Raw genomic sequence first — 20,517 nt, forward strand, 5'->3', positions numbered from 1 at the left:
ACCTGCCCTGTATAGGAGATAATCTATTCGGTCAACAGATTCAGCAAATAGTGGCTGAGTTAAAGGATCATCATGAGACCCTCAAACAGCTCTCATCGATACCTTCTGACTTCCCTTCTAGACAGCCCTTCAAGAAGGACTCCAAGAAGTCATTCTTCCATCCAAGGAAGTACTATCCCCCACCAACAAGGTCCCGAGCTACGAGGCCTTATCAAAAATCTCAGCCTCACCAGCCCCGGAAGCAAAAAACCACAAGCAGCTCCCCAGCCAGGGCCTGCTTCAGGTTTTTGACTTTCACTTGGAGAGCAGCAGCCTGATCCCTCTGCCAAGCATACCAGTGGGAGGCTGATTATGCCACTTTCATGGAATATGGCAATCAATCACAACCGACCAATGGGTGCTGGCAATCATTGCTCAGGGTTACCATCTGAATTTTCTTGCTGTTCCACCGGACTCCCCACCTCTCCAAGCGTGGAGAGTAACCGACCACTCTGTCCCTCTGGAGCAGGAGGTTTCCCTCCTTCTCCAGTTAAGAGCAATAGAACCCGTTCCTCTTTCGCAACAAGGCCTAGGGTTCTATTCCTGGTACTTTTTGATCCCCAAAAAATCCGGGGGACTTCGTCCAATTCTCGACCTACGTGCCCTCAACAAGTACCTCCAGCGGGAAAAGTTCAAAATGGTAACCTTGGGCTCGCTTCTACCTCTTCTACAAAGAGGAGACTGGCTCTGCTTTCTGGACCTCCAGGACGCATACACCCACATCGCGATAGCTCCAGCTTATCGCAAGTACCTCCTGTTTTTAGTAGGCCCAAAGCACTATCAATACCAGGTGCTACCATTCGGCCTAGCATCGGCACCACGAGTCTTTACCAAATGCCTCGTAGTCGTCGCAGCTTTTCTCAGGAAACAAGGTGTTCACGTCTACCCCTATTTAGACGACTGGTTAATCAGGGCCCCAACCCAGCAAGACGCTCGGTCATCCCTGGATTTGACCCTACACACTCTAATCTCTCTAGGATTTCTCGTCAATTACGAGAAATCCTATTTAGTTCCATCTCAAACCTTATCGTTCATTGGGGCAGACTTGGACACCTTACAGGCAAAAGCCTTTCTACCTCAACAACGAGTGCAAACCCTCGTGTCCCCTCGCTCATCAGTTGCAGTCTCAGTATACAGCAACAGCTCGACAATTCCTTGTCCTTCTTGGACACATGGCGTCCTCAGTCCATCTCACACCAATGGCCTGCCTGGCCATGAGAGTCATGCATTGGACTCTGAGGTCACAATGGATTCAAGCGACTCAATCTCTGTCAACCATTGTCCACATCACCGATGCACTCCGTCTGTCTCTCGCCTGGTGGAAAGATCAGAACAATCTCCTCCAGGGACTGCCTTTTCACCTGCCAGATCCTCAACTCATTCTCACCACCGATGCTTCCAACCTCGGCTGGGGAGCTCATGTGAACGATCTGCAGTCACAAGGTTTTTGGTCTCCAGAGGAAGCCAAACACCAGATAAATTTCCTGGAGCTTCGAGCGATGTGATATGCTCTCAGAGCTTTTCAGGATGGCCTATCAAATCACGTCATCCTGATTCAGACGGACAACCAGGTGGCCATGTGGTACATCAACAAGCAGGGAGGCATAGGCTCCTTCCTTCTGTGTCAGGAAGCTGCGCAGATTTGGGCGGAAGCGCTCTCCCGCTCGATGTACCTCAGAGCCACCTATTTGCCGGGAGTGCACAATGTCTTGGCAGACAAACTGAGTTGTGTCTTCCAACCGCATGAGTGGTCTCTCAATCCCTCTGTAGCGACCTCTCTCTTCCAGCAATGGAGTCATCCCCAAATAGACCTCTTTGCATCCCCTCAGAACCACAAGGTGGACAATTACTGCTCCCTCATTCGGAGCGAGCACTCTCAGCCCAGAGATGCATTCTCCCTCTCGTGGGCAGCCGGTCTGCTTTATGCATTCCCTCCACTTCCTCTTCTCTCGAAGACTCTCGTGAAGCTCCGTCAGGACAAGGGAACCATGATCCTGATAGCACCTCACTGGCCACGCCAAGTGTGGTTTCCCATACTCCAGGATCTCTCCATCTGCAGGCACATTCCCTTGGGAACGCACCCGCTTCTGATCACTCAGAACGACGGATGTCTACGCCATCCCAATCTTCAGGCCTTGTCCCTGACGGCATGGATGTTGAAAGGTTAATCCGTCAACCACTTAACCTTTCAGATTCGGTTTCTCGTGTCCTGATTGCTTCACGAAAGCCTTCCACAAGAAAATCTTATTCCTATAAATGGAAAAGGTACACATCATGGTGTTCTTAGCAATCCCTTGATCCCTTTTCCTGTCCAATCCCAAGGTTTTTGGACTATCTCTGGCATTTATCGGAATCAGGTCTAAAGACCTCTTCCAACAGAATGCATCTCAGTGCAGTAGCCGCCTTCCATAAAGGTGTCGGGGATGTCCCTATATCAGTACAACCCCTCGTAACACGTTTTCTTAAAGGCTTGCTCCATATCAAGCCACCTTTACGTCCTCCGGCCCCTTCTTGGGACCTTAATCTGGTTCTTGGGCGGCTCATGAAACCACCCTTCGAACCTCTTCACTCCTGTGACCTAAAATATCTCACATGGAAAGTGATTTTCCTTTTGGCTATCACTTCAGCTCGCAGGGTTAGTGAGTTACAGGCCCTAGTTACCTATCCGCCTTACACTAAACTCCTGCAGGACCGGGCAGTACTCCCCACTCACCCTAAGTTTTTGCCTAAGGTAGTTTCGGAGTTTCACATAATCAATCCATCATACTACCTATCTTCTTTCCCAGGCCCCACTCCAACCCAGGGGAACAGGCTCTGCATACCCTTGACTATAAACGGGCTCTAGCGTTCTACCTAGACTGTACAGTTGCCCACAGAAAGAGCACTCAGTTATTCGTCTCTTTCCATCCCAACAAACTAGGGCAACCTGTGGGTAAGCAGACTCTCTCTTCCTGGTTGGCGGACTGCATATCCTTTTGCTATCAGCAAGCAGGCATTCCTTTTCAAGACCGTGTTAAAGCACACTCTGTGAGGGCCATGGCGACTTCAGTAGCACACCTAAGATCGGTGCCGCTTCCTGACATTTGCAGGGCTGCCACCTGGAGTTCTCTCCACACTTTCGCAGCCCACTATTGCCTAGAAAAAGCCGGAAGACAAGATTCCATCTTCGGCCAATCTGTCCTGCGTAACCTATTTCCACCGTGACGTACCAACACCCTTCCGCCTGCCCGGTGGGGTTCAGGATGCCCTCTACCAAATTCCACCCCAGTTGTTGTGCCTGTTGCACGCCGTTGGGTACATTTGGTGCATGTTTGGACATCCTCAGCTGGGTACTCACCCATATGTGAGGACTACCATCCTGCTTGTCCTGTGAGAAAGCAAATGTTGCTTACCTGTAACAGTAGGGGCCAGTCAAAGTTCTGGAAACTTTGACAGAAGTTTTCCGTGATTGGGCTCCATCCTGATGATTTCACCCATATGTGAGGACTAACATCCTGCTGTCCTGTGAGAACACCTGTTACAGGTAAGCAACATTTGCTATCACCACGTAGAAGGTAAAACCATCTCTGTACAGGATTTAGTTGTTGGATTTATACTGGGTTTGCATCAGTTAAAGCCTCCTATCAAGTCTTTCCACTGAGTTGAGTCCTCAATGTGGTATTGACCCAGCTGATGAAAACTGCCTTTGAGCTACTAGATTCCTGTGAGCTGAAGTACCTGACCAGGAAGATCATATTTTTGGTGGCAGTCACTTCAACATGCATTTGGTGAGCTTCAGGCTTTGGTGAGTTATCTACCTTACTCTGTTTTTTTGTAACAGGGTGTATCTGTAAATGCATCCTAAGTTCCTGCCAGAGGTAGTGTAAAATTTCCACCTTAACCAGTCAATCATCCTTCAAACATTCTTCTCCAGACCACATGTACACAAAAGTGAACAAACTTCGCACAGTTTGGATTGCAAAAGAGCTTTGGCCTTCTGTCTGGAATAGACTGAAACCCTTAGGCATTTCACCCAGCTTTTTGCTTCATTTGACCCCCAATAAACCTGGAACTACTGTTAAGCACACCATTTTCAAATGGCAAGCAGATTGCATTTCCTTCTGTTATGCCCAGAGGCCTGAAGTGGTAGGTCATGTCAAGCTTTAAAATGTCAGAGCATGGCAGCGTCAGTGGCCCACCTGAGAGCAGCCTTCATGGAGGAGATTTGCAAATTCTCTCCACACATTCATATTTGGCTATTGTTTGGATAGGGACTCCCAATGTGACAGTAGGTTTGGTCAGTCTGTCCAGTAGAGGTCAGGTATAACTTCATCCCCACTAGAGCCCGTTATCTTTATCTTGAGGATGCCCCTATTTCAGAAAGCAAAAGAAAAGAGAAAATGGTTGGTTGTTGATGATTTTCTGCTTGCATTTCCCCTTTTCTTGTTTGGGGCACTCTGTAGCTTGGTACTCCTCACTATGGAGAACATATCATCTTGCTTGTCCTCAGAGAAAGCAAGAGTTGCTTAGCTGTAACAGGTGTTCTGTGTGGACAGCAGTATGTATGTCCTCACAATATCCATCTGTTTCCCTTTGGAGTTGATTCTTCTCATTCACTTTAATAGCTATGAGAGTACTAAGCTGGCACTGCATGACACAGTGACAAGGGTTATGCTGCACATACTCAATCGAGTATACCAAAAGCTATCCACATTGTGATCCATCAGATGACAGCACCCATTGTGAGGATTTACAACATGTGGTCTGCTTCTCTCGGTCACGAGGATGGGTGCTGCTCGCAGCCCGCCAAGAACATAAGAACATAAGAAATTGCCATGCTTTGCCAGACCAAGGTTCCATCTAGCCCAGCATCCTGTTTCCATCAGAGGCCAAAACCAGGCCACAAGAACCTGGCAATTACCCAAACACTAAGAAGATCCCATGCTACTGATGCAGTTTATAGCAGTGGCTATTCCCTAAGTAAACTTGATTAATAGCCATTAATGGACTTCTCTTCCAAGAACTTATCCAAACCTTTTTTGAACCCAGCTACACTAACTGCACTAACCACATCCTCTGGCAACAAATTCCAGAGCTTTATTGTGCGTTGAGTGAAAAAGAATTTTCTCTGATTAGTCTTAAATGTGCTACTTGCTAACTTCATGGAATGCCCCCTAGTCCTTCTATTATTCGAAAGTGTAAATAACCGGGTCACATCTACTCGTTCAAGACCTCTCATGATCTTAAAGACCTCTATCATATCCCCCCATCAGCCATCTCTTCTCCAAGCTGAACAGCCCTAACCTCTTCAGCCCTTCCTCATAGGGGAGCTGTTCTATCCCCTTTATCATTTTGGTTGCCCTTCTCTGTACCTTCTCCATTGCAACTATATCTTTTTTGAGATGCGGCAACCAGAATTATACACAGTATTCAAGGTGCGGTCTCACCATGGAGCGATATAGAGGCATTATGACATTTTCCGTTCTATTAACCATTTCCTTCCTAATAATTCCTAACATTCTATTTGCTTTTTTGACTGCTGCAGCACACTGAGCCGATGATTTTAAAGTATTATCCACTATGATGCCTAGATCTTTTTCCTGGGTGGTAGCTCCTAATATGGAACCTAACATCGTGTAACTACAGCAAGGGTTATTTTTCCCTATATGCAACACCTTGCACTTGTCCACATTAAATTTCACTTGCCATTTGGATGCCCAATCTTCCAGTCTGGCAAGGTCCTACTGTAATGTATCACAGTCTGCTTGTGATTTAACTACTCTGAATAATTTTGTGTCATCTGCAAATTTGATAATGTCACTCGTCGTATTCCTTTCCAGATCATTTATATATATATTGAAAAGCACCGGTCCAAGTACAGACCCCTGAGGCACGCCACTGTTTACCCTTTTCCAATGAGAAAATTAAACATTTAACCCTACTCTCTGTTTCCTGTCTTTTAACCAGTTTGTAATCCACGAAAGGACATTGCCTCCTATCCCATGACTTTTTAATTTTCGTAGAAGCCTCTCATGAGGGACTTTGTCAAACGCCTTCTGAAAATCCAAATACACTACATCTACCGGTTCACCTTTATCCACATGTTTATTAACCCCTTCAAAAAAATGAAGCACTTCTCAGCTGCGAGCAGGATGAGTGCAGCTTGCGGCTTGCCAAGTCTCTGCTCCTCTCAGCTGCGAGCAGGATAGACTCCGCTTCTGGCTCGCCGAGTTTCTATTCCTCTCAGTAGTGAGTGGGATGGGCTCCACTTGTGGCCCCTTATGACTGCTCTTTGTCGTGCCCTAGGCGACCACCTAGTTCGCCTATTGGGACGCCTCGGCCCTGTGGACTGACTACTAAACTAGGAAAAATCTATTATCTTAAGTTTTTTTTCAAATATAGTGCATCTATAAATTTGACATTTCTAAGCTTTGTAAAATAACTTAATAGGTGTGGTAATGATGTCTCTTGCTGTATGAGACCTCTTCATAGACTAATTAGAGCAGGCAATCTTTTAGCTACAAAGTACTCAACTACCAATTAAGAATGACATTTTTTCTATCAGTAATTCTTTACAAAATAATTTATAATTGTAGTTTTTATATCGCCTTTCTTTAGTAAAGTAACTTTCATGCAGTGTGTTAAGTACCTGAAAACTGAAGAAGGATCTATATAAGGATGGTTGCACATATGCTTCTACAGAACTATGACATTTTATGTAAATACAAATTAATTTTCATTTTTTTACTGTCGTTATATATTTCCATATACAGCACCTTACTTGGCCACTCTGCAGCTTGACAACAGCTTATTGATTCCACCAAAATACCAGACTCCAGCACCACCAAGCCAGGGGCAAACCACAGTGGGGAGCAACGGTCTTGTACCTTCCAGTTCAGGATGCCTTCCAGGTCTTGGCACACTGCCAAACAGCAGTGCCTTTAATTCCACACCTAGCAGTGGAAGTACAAACCTTGCAACCAGTACCAGCTCTGGAACCTCCGTACCACCATCATCTTCTTCCTCTACACCCATCTTAAACCAGATATGCAACAGCTCAGTCTCAGGATTCAGTGGAACTGTGGGTACAGGTCAGAACCCTTGCACTGCTGGCAGCTCTGGAGACAGACTACAAGGGAGCACTGGATCAGGAGGAGATGCCGAGGCTGGACAGAACACATCACATCAGCAGCAAGAAGGGCAGGAAAGGTAAGGTACTGAGAGCAGGCTCTGACACTAAAATGAAGTGTAAAATTTGGATTTGTGAATGTGACGAGGTGTACAGGAGTGTTATTAATATTTCTTCAATAGTGACTTATAAGTTTGATTTAGGCCAGTTCAATTTAAGTACTTTACATAGTCTGCACTAGCAAAGCTACTGCATAGACTTAACAATGTTTTAAGCCTTAGGACTGGAATATTTAGATATGCTGAAGGTTATTACAGAGCTGTTTTGGAACTCAGTACTGGAATATCAGAGGACCCCATAGGATGGGGTTGAGGGGAGGAAGGAATAGCCTAGTGGTTAGAGCAATGGACTATGAACCAGGAGACCAAGTCCCGCTGTCGCTCCTTGTGACCTTGGGCAAGTCACTTTACCCTACATTGCCTCAGGTACAAAAACTTAGATTGTAAACCCTCTGGGGATAGAAAAATAGAAATAGAAAAAAATGTTAAATAAATAAAATACCTACAGTACCTGAATGTAAACCGGTGTGATATCTCAATTGAGATCGAATGTTGGTATATAAAAATAATAAATAAATAAGTAAATTAATATTGTTGGAGCTGTGTGTGGGGGCTCTCAATACTGGAATAGTAAGGAGCGACATAGGCCAGAGTCTATGTTTATAGCCCTGTGATAGTAAAGTTTCTAGCATATTAAATATGAAGTGTATTGGCAGAAGTATGTTTCTTCATGTTATATATACTGTTTTAAGAATAAGTCAATTATATTTAGGAAAAGTAAATTTTATTCTCCTGTTATGTCCCTACTCCTACCCCCAGATTCTCATGCTTGTACACTTAATAGTTCCTCTCAGCATTTTCAGGAGCACTTATGCAGTGTCCCACTGGTGTGTGAGTACTGTCCACACTTTAATGCTAATGTTAAAACCTTTCTGAAAAGCCAGACAGATATTGTAAATCCCATTTCCAACATCTTGTCCTGATAGATAGGACATTTTTAACTTTTTTAAATCTGTTGACTAGCTTTTGTTTGACTGTATATTATTGAAATATATTTTAACATTTATAATTGTTGATTTTCCACGGTACAATTATTGACCCTCAGATTTGTTAGGCATGTGTTTGACACAGTATAAGCCTGCTATTTATGTATTTATTTCATTTATAAGCCATCGTATTTCTAGGCGATCTACAATAAGAACATATATTAAACATTACAGAATAATGGAATAATATACAAAAAGAAATAAAATGAACATGTAGCACAAATAAAACTAATGATAAAAACAAATTCAAGATAAAACCATTGAAATTACACACATAACAAAATAAAAATAAATAAAACATGACTTACAAGAATAACGGAGAAACAAAAGATGTTATAAAATTTCTACCTAAAAAAGAAAATATTACTGACATCTGTAAAAGAGCATTAAATGTTGTTTACCTCGAATGATCATAAAAAGCTTGTTTAAATAAAAAGCCCTTAACCTTTTTCCTGAAAGCCTTAATTCAGACTTCAGCGTGAATGTCGTTGGGGAGTTCATGCCGTCTAATGGCAAAGGTGTGCTCTCTTGTTTCACTGTTTGTACCTCTTACTGCTTATACCTCCAACAAATTCTTTTCCTGACATCTTAATGTGCATACTGGGGTATATATTTTCAGACTGGCACTAATGCAAAATGGTACCACACAGTGGAGGACTTTAAAAATCAACAATAAAAACTTAAATTTCACACGCTAGACAAGAGGGTAGCCAGTGAAGAAACTCAAGAATAGGTGTGATATGCTGTCTTCTAGAGGCCCCAGTGATCACACTTGCTGCTGCATTTTGTGCAATTTGCAAGGTTCCTGTCATAGCAGCAGGTAGAGCCTGAGTCACAGTAAAAAGATCATCCATTAGCAAAAAAGGCTGTAGATGCCTCATATTGTGCAGTTTATAGAATACATTCTGTACTAACTTTCTGGCATGTGACTTAAATGACAAAGATGTATGAAAAATAAATCGTAGGTTATGAACATGAGAGGAAATGAGAAATTTATGACCATCAATTTCAATGAACTTTGGGAAATCATCCTTGGTGACACTTGCTAGTAACATAATTTCACTCTTACTAATATTTATTGGCAGTTTATAAGCAAGTAATCAAGACTTAATGGTATTGACAATGATCTGTACCTTTTTACATGCTGATTTAAATGAATCACATACAGGAAGAGCAAATTATATGTGGGCGGCATACAATTTAAAATCTATATCCAAATCAGTCAACAAATGGCATATTGGTACATATTTTAAAAAAAGTGTTGCAGATAGTGCCAATCCTTGAGATACTCCAGCAGACAGTGGATACCAAGCAGAATGAAAGTCATTCAAAGATTCTTTTTGTTGACAATTGGAAAGGAAAGATTGAAACCATTTGTATACCTGACCAGAAATACCTATGTTCAATGGACATTTCAACAAGATATTATAGTCAAGCATATTGAAGGCAGCTGAAATGTCTTAAAAAAAAAATAAATTTCAAATATATTTGACCAACATCAAATCCTCTTTAGAACTTATCTAAGCTAGCAAACAATAAGGTTTCAGTGTTGTGGCCAGACTTAAAACCAAATTGAAACTGTGAGCTGAAATACCTGGAAGGTTATATTTTTGTGGCAGTAACTTTAGCTCACAGAGCTGAGTAAATACTAATAACTTATCCACCATATACTAAATGTCATCACAGCAAGGGGGTGCTACATATACACCCTAAGTTTCTACATAAGGTCAGAATGGATTTTTACCGTAATCAATCAATCATTCTTCCAGCATTTTTCCCAAGATCACATTCTTTCATGTTTTGGATTGCAGGAGAGCTGTCGGTTTATATCTAGATCAGAGTAAAGATATTAGAAAGATTACCCAGGGAGTGAAAGCCCTTCATTCACTCATTGGACTATAAGAGGGCTATAACTTACTGTCCGCAAAGAATGCAACCAAATTGGCAAGCATCCCAACTCTACAACAGAATAGGTGGGGCAGTGGCTGAACAGATTGTTGACTTGGCTAGCAAGCTATATTCTACATTGCTATACACTGGTTGGCCTCCAGATCACAAACGAGGTTAAAGCCCATCAAGTGAGGGCCATGGCAACTTCCATTGCTCATTAAAACAATCTCCATTAAGGACATCTGCAAAGCTGCAACTTGGTCGTCTGTGCACACTTTTACACCCCATTACTGACTGGACAGTCTTTCAAAGAGAGAGAGCAATCTTAGACAGGAGCCAGGCTACTCTGTCAGTGAGTGTTCTGCAATGTAACTCTAAGCTTGGGACTCCCCACATATCATGGCTAATTAATTCCTGCTTGTCAGCAGAAAATGAGTTTGCTTACTGTAAACGGGGTTCTACATAGACAACAGAATGAATTAGCCATGTTTAATACCCCCCAGCGCCCTGGACAGTTGACTTCCTATCTAATGCTAAGCTCTACAATGGACTGAGGGTCTCACAAAGCAGCACTCGTTCATTTGTTCAGTGGAGCAAAAGTTCTAATAGTATTCACTCTGAGCAACAATTTGAATGAGAAAATGGGCTATAAATTCCAATAAATAAATACAATAAACAAATATCTCATTCTTAGTGTTTTACATTTTCAATTTTTACTGAATTTCACTTATAAAGTACCTATTTTAATTAAAAGGCATCCAGCTTTTACTGATTTGCATATTTTCAGTTTACCCAGTATTTTCCAGGTATCTATTTTTGTGACAAACTATTTCCTAAGGCTCTTTTCTATTGCAGTACTGAGACTGGAGCAGTTCTGAAATGTAAAACTCGTTACAGACACATGGTGGAGCTGGTCAAAAAATCAAATTGTGTTAATATCGAATTGTGATTGACTCACATAAGGAGACAGTCTCCTGCCAGTACCTCTGTTTAATGTGGTGCTGAATCCAAACAGTGGCAGAAAAATAAAAGTTAAACCTGGATTGAAAATGTAAATATGTATCTGAATTTGAGCTAGAAAATCAGTGCTTAGAAATCAGCAAATGTGAAGTTGAATTATGTTAATGAAAACCTGTTTTTAAACTAAAAAATTAAGAAGAAAAAGAAAACAAAACTTTTCTTAAATTAAATAAAAACCATTATGGATTCCAGAGGAAACTGATAGAAACAATGGGACACTACAGCCTAAGTTATGACATATTTTTGGCAATATAATTATATTTCTTGCTGTAATACAAATGTAGAAACAATTCATTTAAACACTGTTAGGTATACAAAGATTTCAGCGTAGTACTAAAATGTGTATATAATTAAGGGCTGAGGATTTACTTTCTTTTACCTTGATTTCAAACTCACTTTTTTGTCCCTCTTTTTCCCTGCCAGCTCAGTTAGAACCAGGGCTGGGTTCCTGGTGCCATGAATCTTCATTTATAAATGCCTGGGGATTTTTCCCCTAATTCAGTTGCCCCACCCTCCCACTATTCCTAGTCTGGTAGCGCAGCAATAGTTCTGGTGCTGAGAGCCAGGCACCAGGAGTGCTTGCAGAACCCTGGTGTGCCTGTATCATGGGCTCTAAATATGGCTACCAGTTATCACCCTAATTGATGACCACTACTCCTGACTCCCTCCTGTCCCAGTGGCTATGGCTGCTGCCTCCACAGCATCCCCATCAATTTGGTTTTAATATTTATAAAATATTTCCTAACCTTTTTCAGGGTTTTTCTTTAAAAATAATACTGAAAATGTGGAACTCTTCTCATTCTGTACTGACTTCATGGAAGGGAGCATAGCAGTTGAAAGCTAATCACAAATGTATTGTTAGTCAAATAGAAAAGTCTCATCAACAGCTTTTGTTGACCTTTATTTCTGTATATCCAAGTGGATTAACATGATAGCCACAATACTTTATCCTTAACTGAAAGAGATTGTAGAGAAAAACCATGAAGATGATAGGTGGGTCAAATGCATGACTTGCAGCAAAGCATGCATCTTCCCTCTTGTGAGCTTTCATTGTACAAGACCAAACAAATTGAGCTGCACACGTTTTCTTTTCTAGAACTGTATAAATCCCATCTTTTCTCTTTTTCCCTTCAGTTCTATACCAGCCTATCTCAGTCAGACCCCAGTTTTCATGTGAATCACTCATTACTGTAAACAGTCCTTCTTATAGATGTTAGATTAGCAGCTCTTGTTGTTTTTAAATACATGGAAAAAGTGAAACTGTGTTCTGTACCTGAGATGGCCCTTGTCTTTCCATCTGTATGACATAGCAGATATCTGCAATTTTGCACATTTTTCTTCTGCTAATATTGAGCATAAATTTTTTTTAGTGCAACAGAACGAGAGAAAATTGGGACCCCCACAGAGCCCGAGTCTGCAGATAGTAACGCCTATCCTCCAGCTGTTGTGATCTATGTGGTGGATCCTTTCACTTACACTGCAGATGAGGAGTCGGCTTCAGCCAACTTCTGGCTTCTGAGCTTGATGCGATGCTACACAGAGATGCTGGAAAATTTACCTGAGCACATGAGAAATGCCTTTGTTCTGCAGGTAACTCAAAACTGTTCCTTCTCTACCTTCTCTTCCCTCTTCTCACTTCTCACTTTCTCCTTCTCCCATCTTTTACTAGTTCATGCCTTCTGTTTCTCATATAGTTTCAATACTGTAAAGTTAATATAATATTAAAAAACAGCATGTCATATTAATCTCTAGAAACTAACTTAGGCCTGGATTTTTTTAATTCTGCGAACTTAGAAAATCCAGCGGGGGCAGGGGGCGGACCTGCGAAAGCTGGCAGTGATCGCACCACCGCGGTGTGATCGCTGCCGGCTTTTGCAAACCAAGAGCGCCACCATGAAAGGTGGTGCTATTGGCCGCGATACTGATGGCGATAAGGCTCCTTACCTTTTCACCGACAGCAATGTCTTCGCGGCGTCCGCCCCAGTGCCGCCTCGACCCCTCCCCTTCCGGTGCGGACACCGTCCAGAACCCGCCCCGATCTGGGTATCGTACGCGAAAAGGGACTTTTCGCGTGCGATACCTTTGGAAAATGACTCCTTCTAGTTCATTGGTACACCTTCTTTTCCTAAATCCTCATCCTAGCTTATATCTAGCAGTTGCACTCCCCACATCTTCAAGGAATGGTGACTTCCCTTAGTATTTTCTCTACTTTGATGTTCCAAAGTAAATAAAACATACTTTAAACTTTATCTTTCCTGTGGCACTGTTCTATCAGAAAAGGTTTAAGCTGATGCAGTGTGGAAGCGGAGGGCTGTTGGCTCCCATAGAAATTGTACCTGGCACTTTCTTAAAAATGCATTTTCAGCTGAATATTATAAATTATTACAGTGACAATCTATAAAGGACTGCCATCCTGCAGTATTTTCCAAAGCAGGCAGTACATTACTGGCCCAGTTAATACAAAGCTTAGTCCTAATTTGTACTTTTGGGAAAATCATTCAGTAAAAATACCCATCAACCTTACAGTGTAACATTAAAGCAGTTCCCCCTGTATCCCAATAAACCTGCTTCCCTCTCACTACTATATTGTAATATGAGAGAAGTTCCCCACCTCCCTCTAAACCTCCTAAGTCACCTGAATTTTGTTCTCTCCTTACTCCTGTACTATAACATTAGAAGAGACCTCCAGGTCCCTGTAATCTCTTGAGCTCTGTTTCACTCTCACTACCATACTGTGACACTAGTGGACTTTCTCTATGTCCCTGAAAACTTCCTGGGTACTGTTTCCCTCTTCCCTCTCACTGCTATACTATAACTAGTCCCCTGCCCCACCTTCATGTCCATGTAACCTCCTGGGCTCTGCTCCCCTCTCACTGTAAAACTAGAGGATCACCTCTATATCCCTATAACCTTCTGGACTCTCTTCTCCTCTCATCCCAACACTATAATGGGAGTTTTTTCTTTTTTTTCATTCTCACTTTAGCATTGGATGGGGTGATAAATATTCAAGAGTAACTTTAGTGTGAATACTTAGGATCTGATTTTAAGAAGCATTTACACGCGCAACACTGGGTTTTACAAATGTAAATGCACTTTAATAAGTAGGCTTTTGAAAATTGCCACAATAATATGTTTCATTTACATGTGTAACTCCTTTGAAAACTACCTATTTAGGTAGGTAGTTTTCAAAGGGATTTGTGTGCATAAATGGGCTTTTGAAAACTGCTATTTTTATGCATGTAACTCTTGAAATTTCACATCACAGGGCCAAATTTCAAAACGTTTTCACACGTAAATTGACTTTTGAAAATTGCTACTATATATGCTACTTTTACATACATAAATCCTTTTGAAAATGACCTCCTCAGTGCATGCTTATAGATGGAACACTTGGTGTGGGCCTCAGAGAATATGAATGTCTTTAAATGAAAACCACACCATCTGCATTCTGCAGTATAGTAAGTACAAACAAAAAATAGTAACACCCACCTTCTATCTATTATAAATATTACCCTGTCATCAGTTTTGAAATTCTATAAGCAGATGTTCTTTTCCATCCCAAACAATTAGGAGGAGTTTTATCTAGACCATGTCACAGATTACCCCACATGTGATTGGATCTGATTGGTTAATGTAGTATGTGTATATATGATCTGATTTGTGATATTATAACCAACATGAACAATTAGCTCCAGTGAACATGACTTATTAGCAAGACTTCTTTCAGAGGAAATATGGCATTGTGATGGCTGGACTATCTTTTGGGAGAGGGGATATAAAATGGGGAATAATTGCTGAGTAATGGCAAATGCCCATCTTGGTAAGAGGCAAGAGAAAACTGGTGCGCCAAAAAAAGATAATGAAACTGAAAATCCCAGGTACAGAATACAATCTTCAAACAGCCTGGGTAGTTGTAAATTATTCAGGTGTTTTTAATGCACATAATTTATGCAAATTTTCAAAGAGAAATTGTCCACATTTTTCCTCTTTGGAAATTAGTGCATATAATATGTGCATGTTAAAAGTGTCTGTGGACACTGATTGGCATTGATAGGTGTTTGGCATTGGTAGGGTGCAGAGGGTAAAAATTGAGCAGTATGATTTTTAAGGAGCATGTTACTCCTGTTTTGTGCAACCTCCCGTTGGTTACTGGTTGCCCAGCAGGTTTTTTTTAACGTATTGGCTTTGGTGTTTAAACTACAGAATGAAATGGATCCTACTTATTCAACCAAGAGGTTGCTTAGATGATAACCAGATCTCTTGCTGCTATCCAAAGCAGTGGGTTGTTTGGCAGTGCCTTTACTACCGTCAGTAGACCATGCCAAGAATCATGCCTTTGCTTTTCCTGTGTAGTCCTTCCGGTATGGAACAAATTGCCAGTTGGGTTGCAACAAGTGGGTGATTTAAAGCAGTTTAGATGAGAACTAAAAACTTCTTTGTTCTCTACACTTTATTAGACACAGTTATGGTACTGTGGTGGAAGGTGGGTCAACAGCTGGAAAAGTGGTTTTGTTTTTTGAATTTTTGTTGTTTGTGCTTTATTATGAATGTTATGATGCAACTTGTTCTAAGCATTTTCAATGAGGCAGGTAAAGTGATGAAATAAATATTTGTGCAGGTGGTGAAAGTAGGAGTACATAAAGCTTAAAGTCGAACATACATATGCTGTTTTCCTCCCCGACCTAGATGTCTATAGGGACTGCCTCTTGTTGCAGCTAAAAATGAGTGGCTGTGGAAATTATACTTTTAGCTGCTTTTGAGTGGAGCAGTATTCAGTCAGGCCATTTTAGGCATATAAATATCTTTGAAAATTGCCCTTTTGAAGTGCATCTTCAGGAAGGGTTTGGCTTCTTTTTCTGACAAGATTCAGACAAACAGGATGTGTTTCTTTCCTTTCAAGAATGTGTGTGTAAGGTGTAGTCCTTCCCTCATCTCACATTCCTGCTATACTGTTGAAATTGCCTCTCACAGATTGTGCCTTGCCAGTACATGCTGCAGACCATGAAAGATGAGCAGGTCTTCTACATTCAGCACTTGAAGTCTTTGGCGTTCTCAGTGTACTGCCAGTGCAGGCGACCCCTGCCCACCCAAATCCACATTAAGTCTCTCACCGGCTTCGGGCCTGCTGCCAGCATTGAAGTAAAACTGAAAAATCCAGAGGTTAGTGCTGGTGCAGAGTGAGCTCCAGACCTGAGCTGAAGTTTCACAGAAGCAAGAACATTTGGGCCTCTAGGAGACGGGGAGAGTGGGAGGAATGGTAGAAGTTTCTGTATTGCTGGAAGAGCAGATAGTCTGTCACAGTTGCACTCCATGTTAATGGCAAACATAGTTTAATGATGATTTAAATTATACTACACTTATATGGAGTGAAGAAGTAAGGGCATATCTAAGGGATTTACTGTCTGAGAAACATGAAAAAGTACTGGACTATAAAATAAAGACATAAATATTGACTTATCCCAGAAAAAGAAAATATGGGTGGGAAAAGTGGGAAACCAGAGAAAACTTTTTATAGAAGCCTAATGCTTACACTAGAAGTCACATTGCTTTCAGGTTGCCCATGTGTGCCTTAGTTCATATCCGATGTATATTTTTTACAAAATTACTGCACTGTACAAATGGAATGTGAAATATATGCTGTCTTCTTTCTGAAGGTGACAATTGAGAGCACTGCTGGGGATTTCATTTGTGGAAGTGCAGTATTCCACTTGCTTTGAGCAATAGCTGAATATTTTAAAAAGTGATTTTATCCTGTTGCTTAAATATATGACTTTTGAAGGTCATAATACAAATACATCCAGCTCAAAGAGCTATTTTTTTTACTGCTGATCACCAGAAGAATATTTAAGATAATCAATTTAGACATATGTTGACTATTTATACAGTCTGTGCACCTATGTGTGGTGGCTGTTCAACACTAAATGCCAAAGTCATTGTGTCCTTCTTTTTGATGCTGATTGTGTTGCCCTTTGCTTACAGCGGCCAAATCCTATCCAGCTCTACTCTCCTCCGTTCATACTGGCACCGATCAAAGACAAGCAGACAGAGCTGGGGGAGACATTCGGGGAGGCCAGCCAGAAGTACAATGTCCTATTTGTGGGATATTGTTTGTCTCATGACCAGCGTTGGCTCCTGGCATCCTGCACAGATCTTCATGGAGAGCTACTGGAAACTTGTATTGTGAATATAGACCTGCCTAACAGGTAGAAATTGTGACATTCACATCTTTTGGAGATGGATTGCTTACAGGAATATTCCTGCTTGTTTAGTATATTTCCGCATTCACTGACCACTCCTCATAGTAACTGAGATTGGAAACTCTGTAATGGAAGAAGATCTAGGCATGACATCATAAATCAGTTCTTGTAAGTTTTCAGGATTAGAGGAATGGGTACTCAAATCAAACAATATAAGGATCAGGCATTACTTTGTCACTTCTGCTTTTTGATAAAAATACTTTAAATGTAATAGTGCAGGTCTTTCTTCTGATGGTCTAGTTGCACCTTCCATCTTGCCATCCGGTTGGCTACTAGGGAATGGCATTTAGAAATAGTTGTATAGAGATTGGCTTCCATTCATGGCAGCTAAGGCTGGCACTTTTCCTGAGGGGGAAAAGGAATGAGATGCATCTAGAACCATGAATACATGGCCTGAAATGATTCTACTATGGGCTGTCTCCTTTTTCTGTTCCTGTCTTTTTATTGAAATAAGTTCAGAAATTTAAAACAAAAAGTACCATAGTAAACTTATCTGGGACTTCCTTACATTTAACACATTATGATATGTCAGTCTTATCTAGGCTCCTCCTTTTAATGTTACAACTTTAGTTACTCCATTCATAAGCTGGATGTCACCCGTATCATGGCCCCATTTGTAGAATGTATGTATGTATGTACCTTGTAAAGGTTTCCCCCTTATGCCCTCGATCTTTGATTTTACAACATAGACACATTTCCCCACCCCAGACAGCATTCCCGTGGGCTCTGGGACTCTTTCTGGCCCAAGGTCTAAAAGATCACCACCTCCAAAGTTCATCTTCAACACCACTTCTTGGCTAGCAAGGGTCACCAAATGGCAGATGTTGTCTTTTCTTCCTGAGCACACCGCCTCTGCGGCACACCCAGGCCTGATTGGCCGCAAAGGATGGTGTTCCCAACCTGGATCTCTCTGTACCACAGTACTGGCCTAAAAGCCTATACCTGTATTCAGAATTTTGCTTATGTATGCATCTCTGCATTTTGCTAGAGGTTCCAGTGGTTTTGTCATTTTTATTCTGCATTTTGCTGAAGCCTCCAGTGTGTTCATATTAGAGGCCATGACTTGGTCGCCTGGAAAACCTATCTTTCTCTCTAACTTGGCTTTACAGTATCATTCCGTTTTCCTTCTCTGTCTAGGTCCCGAAGGAGCAAAGTGTCTGCACGGAAGATTGGCCTGCAGAAGCTATGGGATTGGTGCATAGGCATTGTGCAAATGACATCACTGCCATGGAGATTTGTAATTGGTCGTCTCGGGCGAGTGGGCCATGGAGAGCTAAAAGGTGAGATTGCTCTGGAGCATGCCAACTATGAGGTTAGATATGACATCAGCAATGAGATATTCATATTTTCAGTTATCTTGTCTTGCAATATATGACTTACTCAGCTGAGTTACTGCATGGGATAGACAGTGTTTGCTAGTGTTGGGGACCTACTTGCGATTGGACCATAGTGTTGAAGGAAGTGAGCACAAAGACAAACAGAAATGTAGAACGTATGATAATCAAGGCTAACTCTGCAGTCGTTCTTGCTTTCCCAGAAAACAGACTCCAGAAACAAAAGGAAAATTGAGACCTAGACTGAAGGAGGACCCCTTACTTATGCACAGAGGAACCAGGAAACTCCTGGTATTAGTCCTAGAAATTGTTTTCACAGATATAATCCCTTGAATGTTAATACTGATTTTATTTCTGATGTTTAAACTTTGCAGCTGTGGCTAGTACGAAGCATGGAGAAAGCAGTAATTTTACATTGTTTGCTCAGAAAGGATTTTATTTTTCAGAAGTCTGACTGCTGTTCTGAAGCCTAACTGCTATGTTTATTTTTTGTTGATGGGACATTATGGTATAGGGCAGAAGACTCTGGGCATAAAGGAGCATTTTCCATAGAAAATGATGAATATTAGCAGAGCAAAGACAGGGTAAAATTCTTTGTGTCTGTAAACACTAGGGATGTGAATCGTTTTTCTAACGAATTGAAATATCATACGATATTTCTAAATTCGTTAATATATCAGGTAAAAAAAGAAACAATCACTTCCCCCCCCCCCGAATTTTCTTAAAAATCGTTTTTTGGGTTAGTTTGCGTTTTCCCTCGATGCCTTCGGTGCCACCGAAATCCAAGTCGGTGCCACCGCATCTTCCATTGGTGCCAACACGTCCTACAGTACCAGCCTTCTTCCCTCCCTCAGAATCCCGACTAGAGACACTTTCTGACACATGGGAAGATGCTGACACCAACACAGCCATGGAGGACATCTTATCAGAACCATCTCCTCTGGAAGAAAGGAGAAAATCTCTCCCAGAAGACCTCTCCTTTGCTAATTTTGTAAGGGAGATGTCAGAGACAGTCCCCTTAGACCTGATTACAGAGGAGGACACACGCCATAAAATATTGGAAGTTCTCCAATTTGTTGATGCTCCGAAAGAAGTTATGGCTATCCCTGTCCACGAAGTGCTAGTGGATTTTCAGCATCATCTCTGGGAGCATCCTTGTACTGTCCAGCCAGTGAATAAGAGGACAGATGCAACTTATCTGGTCCAACATATTCCTGGATTCCAAAAGCCACAACTCTCCCATCAGTCGGTGGTAGTTGAGTCCGCATAGAAGAAGGCCAGAAGACTACGCCCTCACTCTTCAACACCTCCTGGCAAAGACCAAAAAATTCTTGATATTTTGGGTCACAAGATGTTTCAGGGCTCTATGCTAGTGTCATGCATAGCTGCATACCAACTTTAAATGACGCAGTATCACGGAATCTCTGGAGGCAGGTTCAGGGAATAGCTGACTCACTTCCCCAACAACAGCAAGATAGTCTCAATGCCATACTACAGAAAGTCCTTGAGGCTGGGAAACATGAGGTTCGTACTGCTTACGACTCCTTTGAAACAGCTTCTTGCTTGTCGGCAACAGACATCAGCGCCAGGTGGTGGGCCTGGCTGAAAGCATCAGAGTAGTTAAATCACAAGCGAATTGTGATACATTACAGGAGGACCTTGCAAGACTGGAAGATTGGGCATCCAAATGGCAGATGAAATTTAATGTGGACAAGTGCAAGGTGTTGCATATAGGGAAAAATAACCCTTGCTGTAGTTACACGA

The 20,517-nt window shown here is 41.7% G+C and overlaps 1 protein-coding gene across 2 annotated transcripts in view; it reads left to right on the plus strand.

Annotated features, from left to right (window-relative positions):
- The window catches only part of MED13L (mediator complex subunit 13L), a 667,498-nt gene that overhangs the window by 614,359 nt on the left and 32,622 nt on the right, over positions 1 to 20,517 (plus strand). For both annotated transcript variants that reach the window (XM_029619261.1, XM_029619262.1), the window contains 5 exons: positions 6,792 to 7,227; positions 12,533 to 12,752; positions 16,134 to 16,322; positions 17,142 to 17,365; positions 18,557 to 18,699. In XM_029619261.1, the coding sequence (XP_029475121.1) occupies positions 6,792 to 7,227; positions 12,533 to 12,752; positions 16,134 to 16,322; positions 17,142 to 17,365; positions 18,557 to 18,699 (1,212 nt within the window). The remainder of the gene's footprint in view (positions 1 to 6,791; positions 7,228 to 12,532; positions 12,753 to 16,133; positions 16,323 to 17,141; positions 17,366 to 18,556; positions 18,700 to 20,517) is intronic.

This window comes from Rhinatrema bivittatum, chromosome 11 (genome assembly GCF_901001135.1).
Source record: "Rhinatrema bivittatum chromosome 11, aRhiBiv1.1, whole genome shotgun sequence".
In the NCBI taxonomy this organism is placed as follows: domain Eukaryota; kingdom Metazoa; phylum Chordata; class Amphibia; order Gymnophiona; family Rhinatrematidae; genus Rhinatrema; species Rhinatrema bivittatum.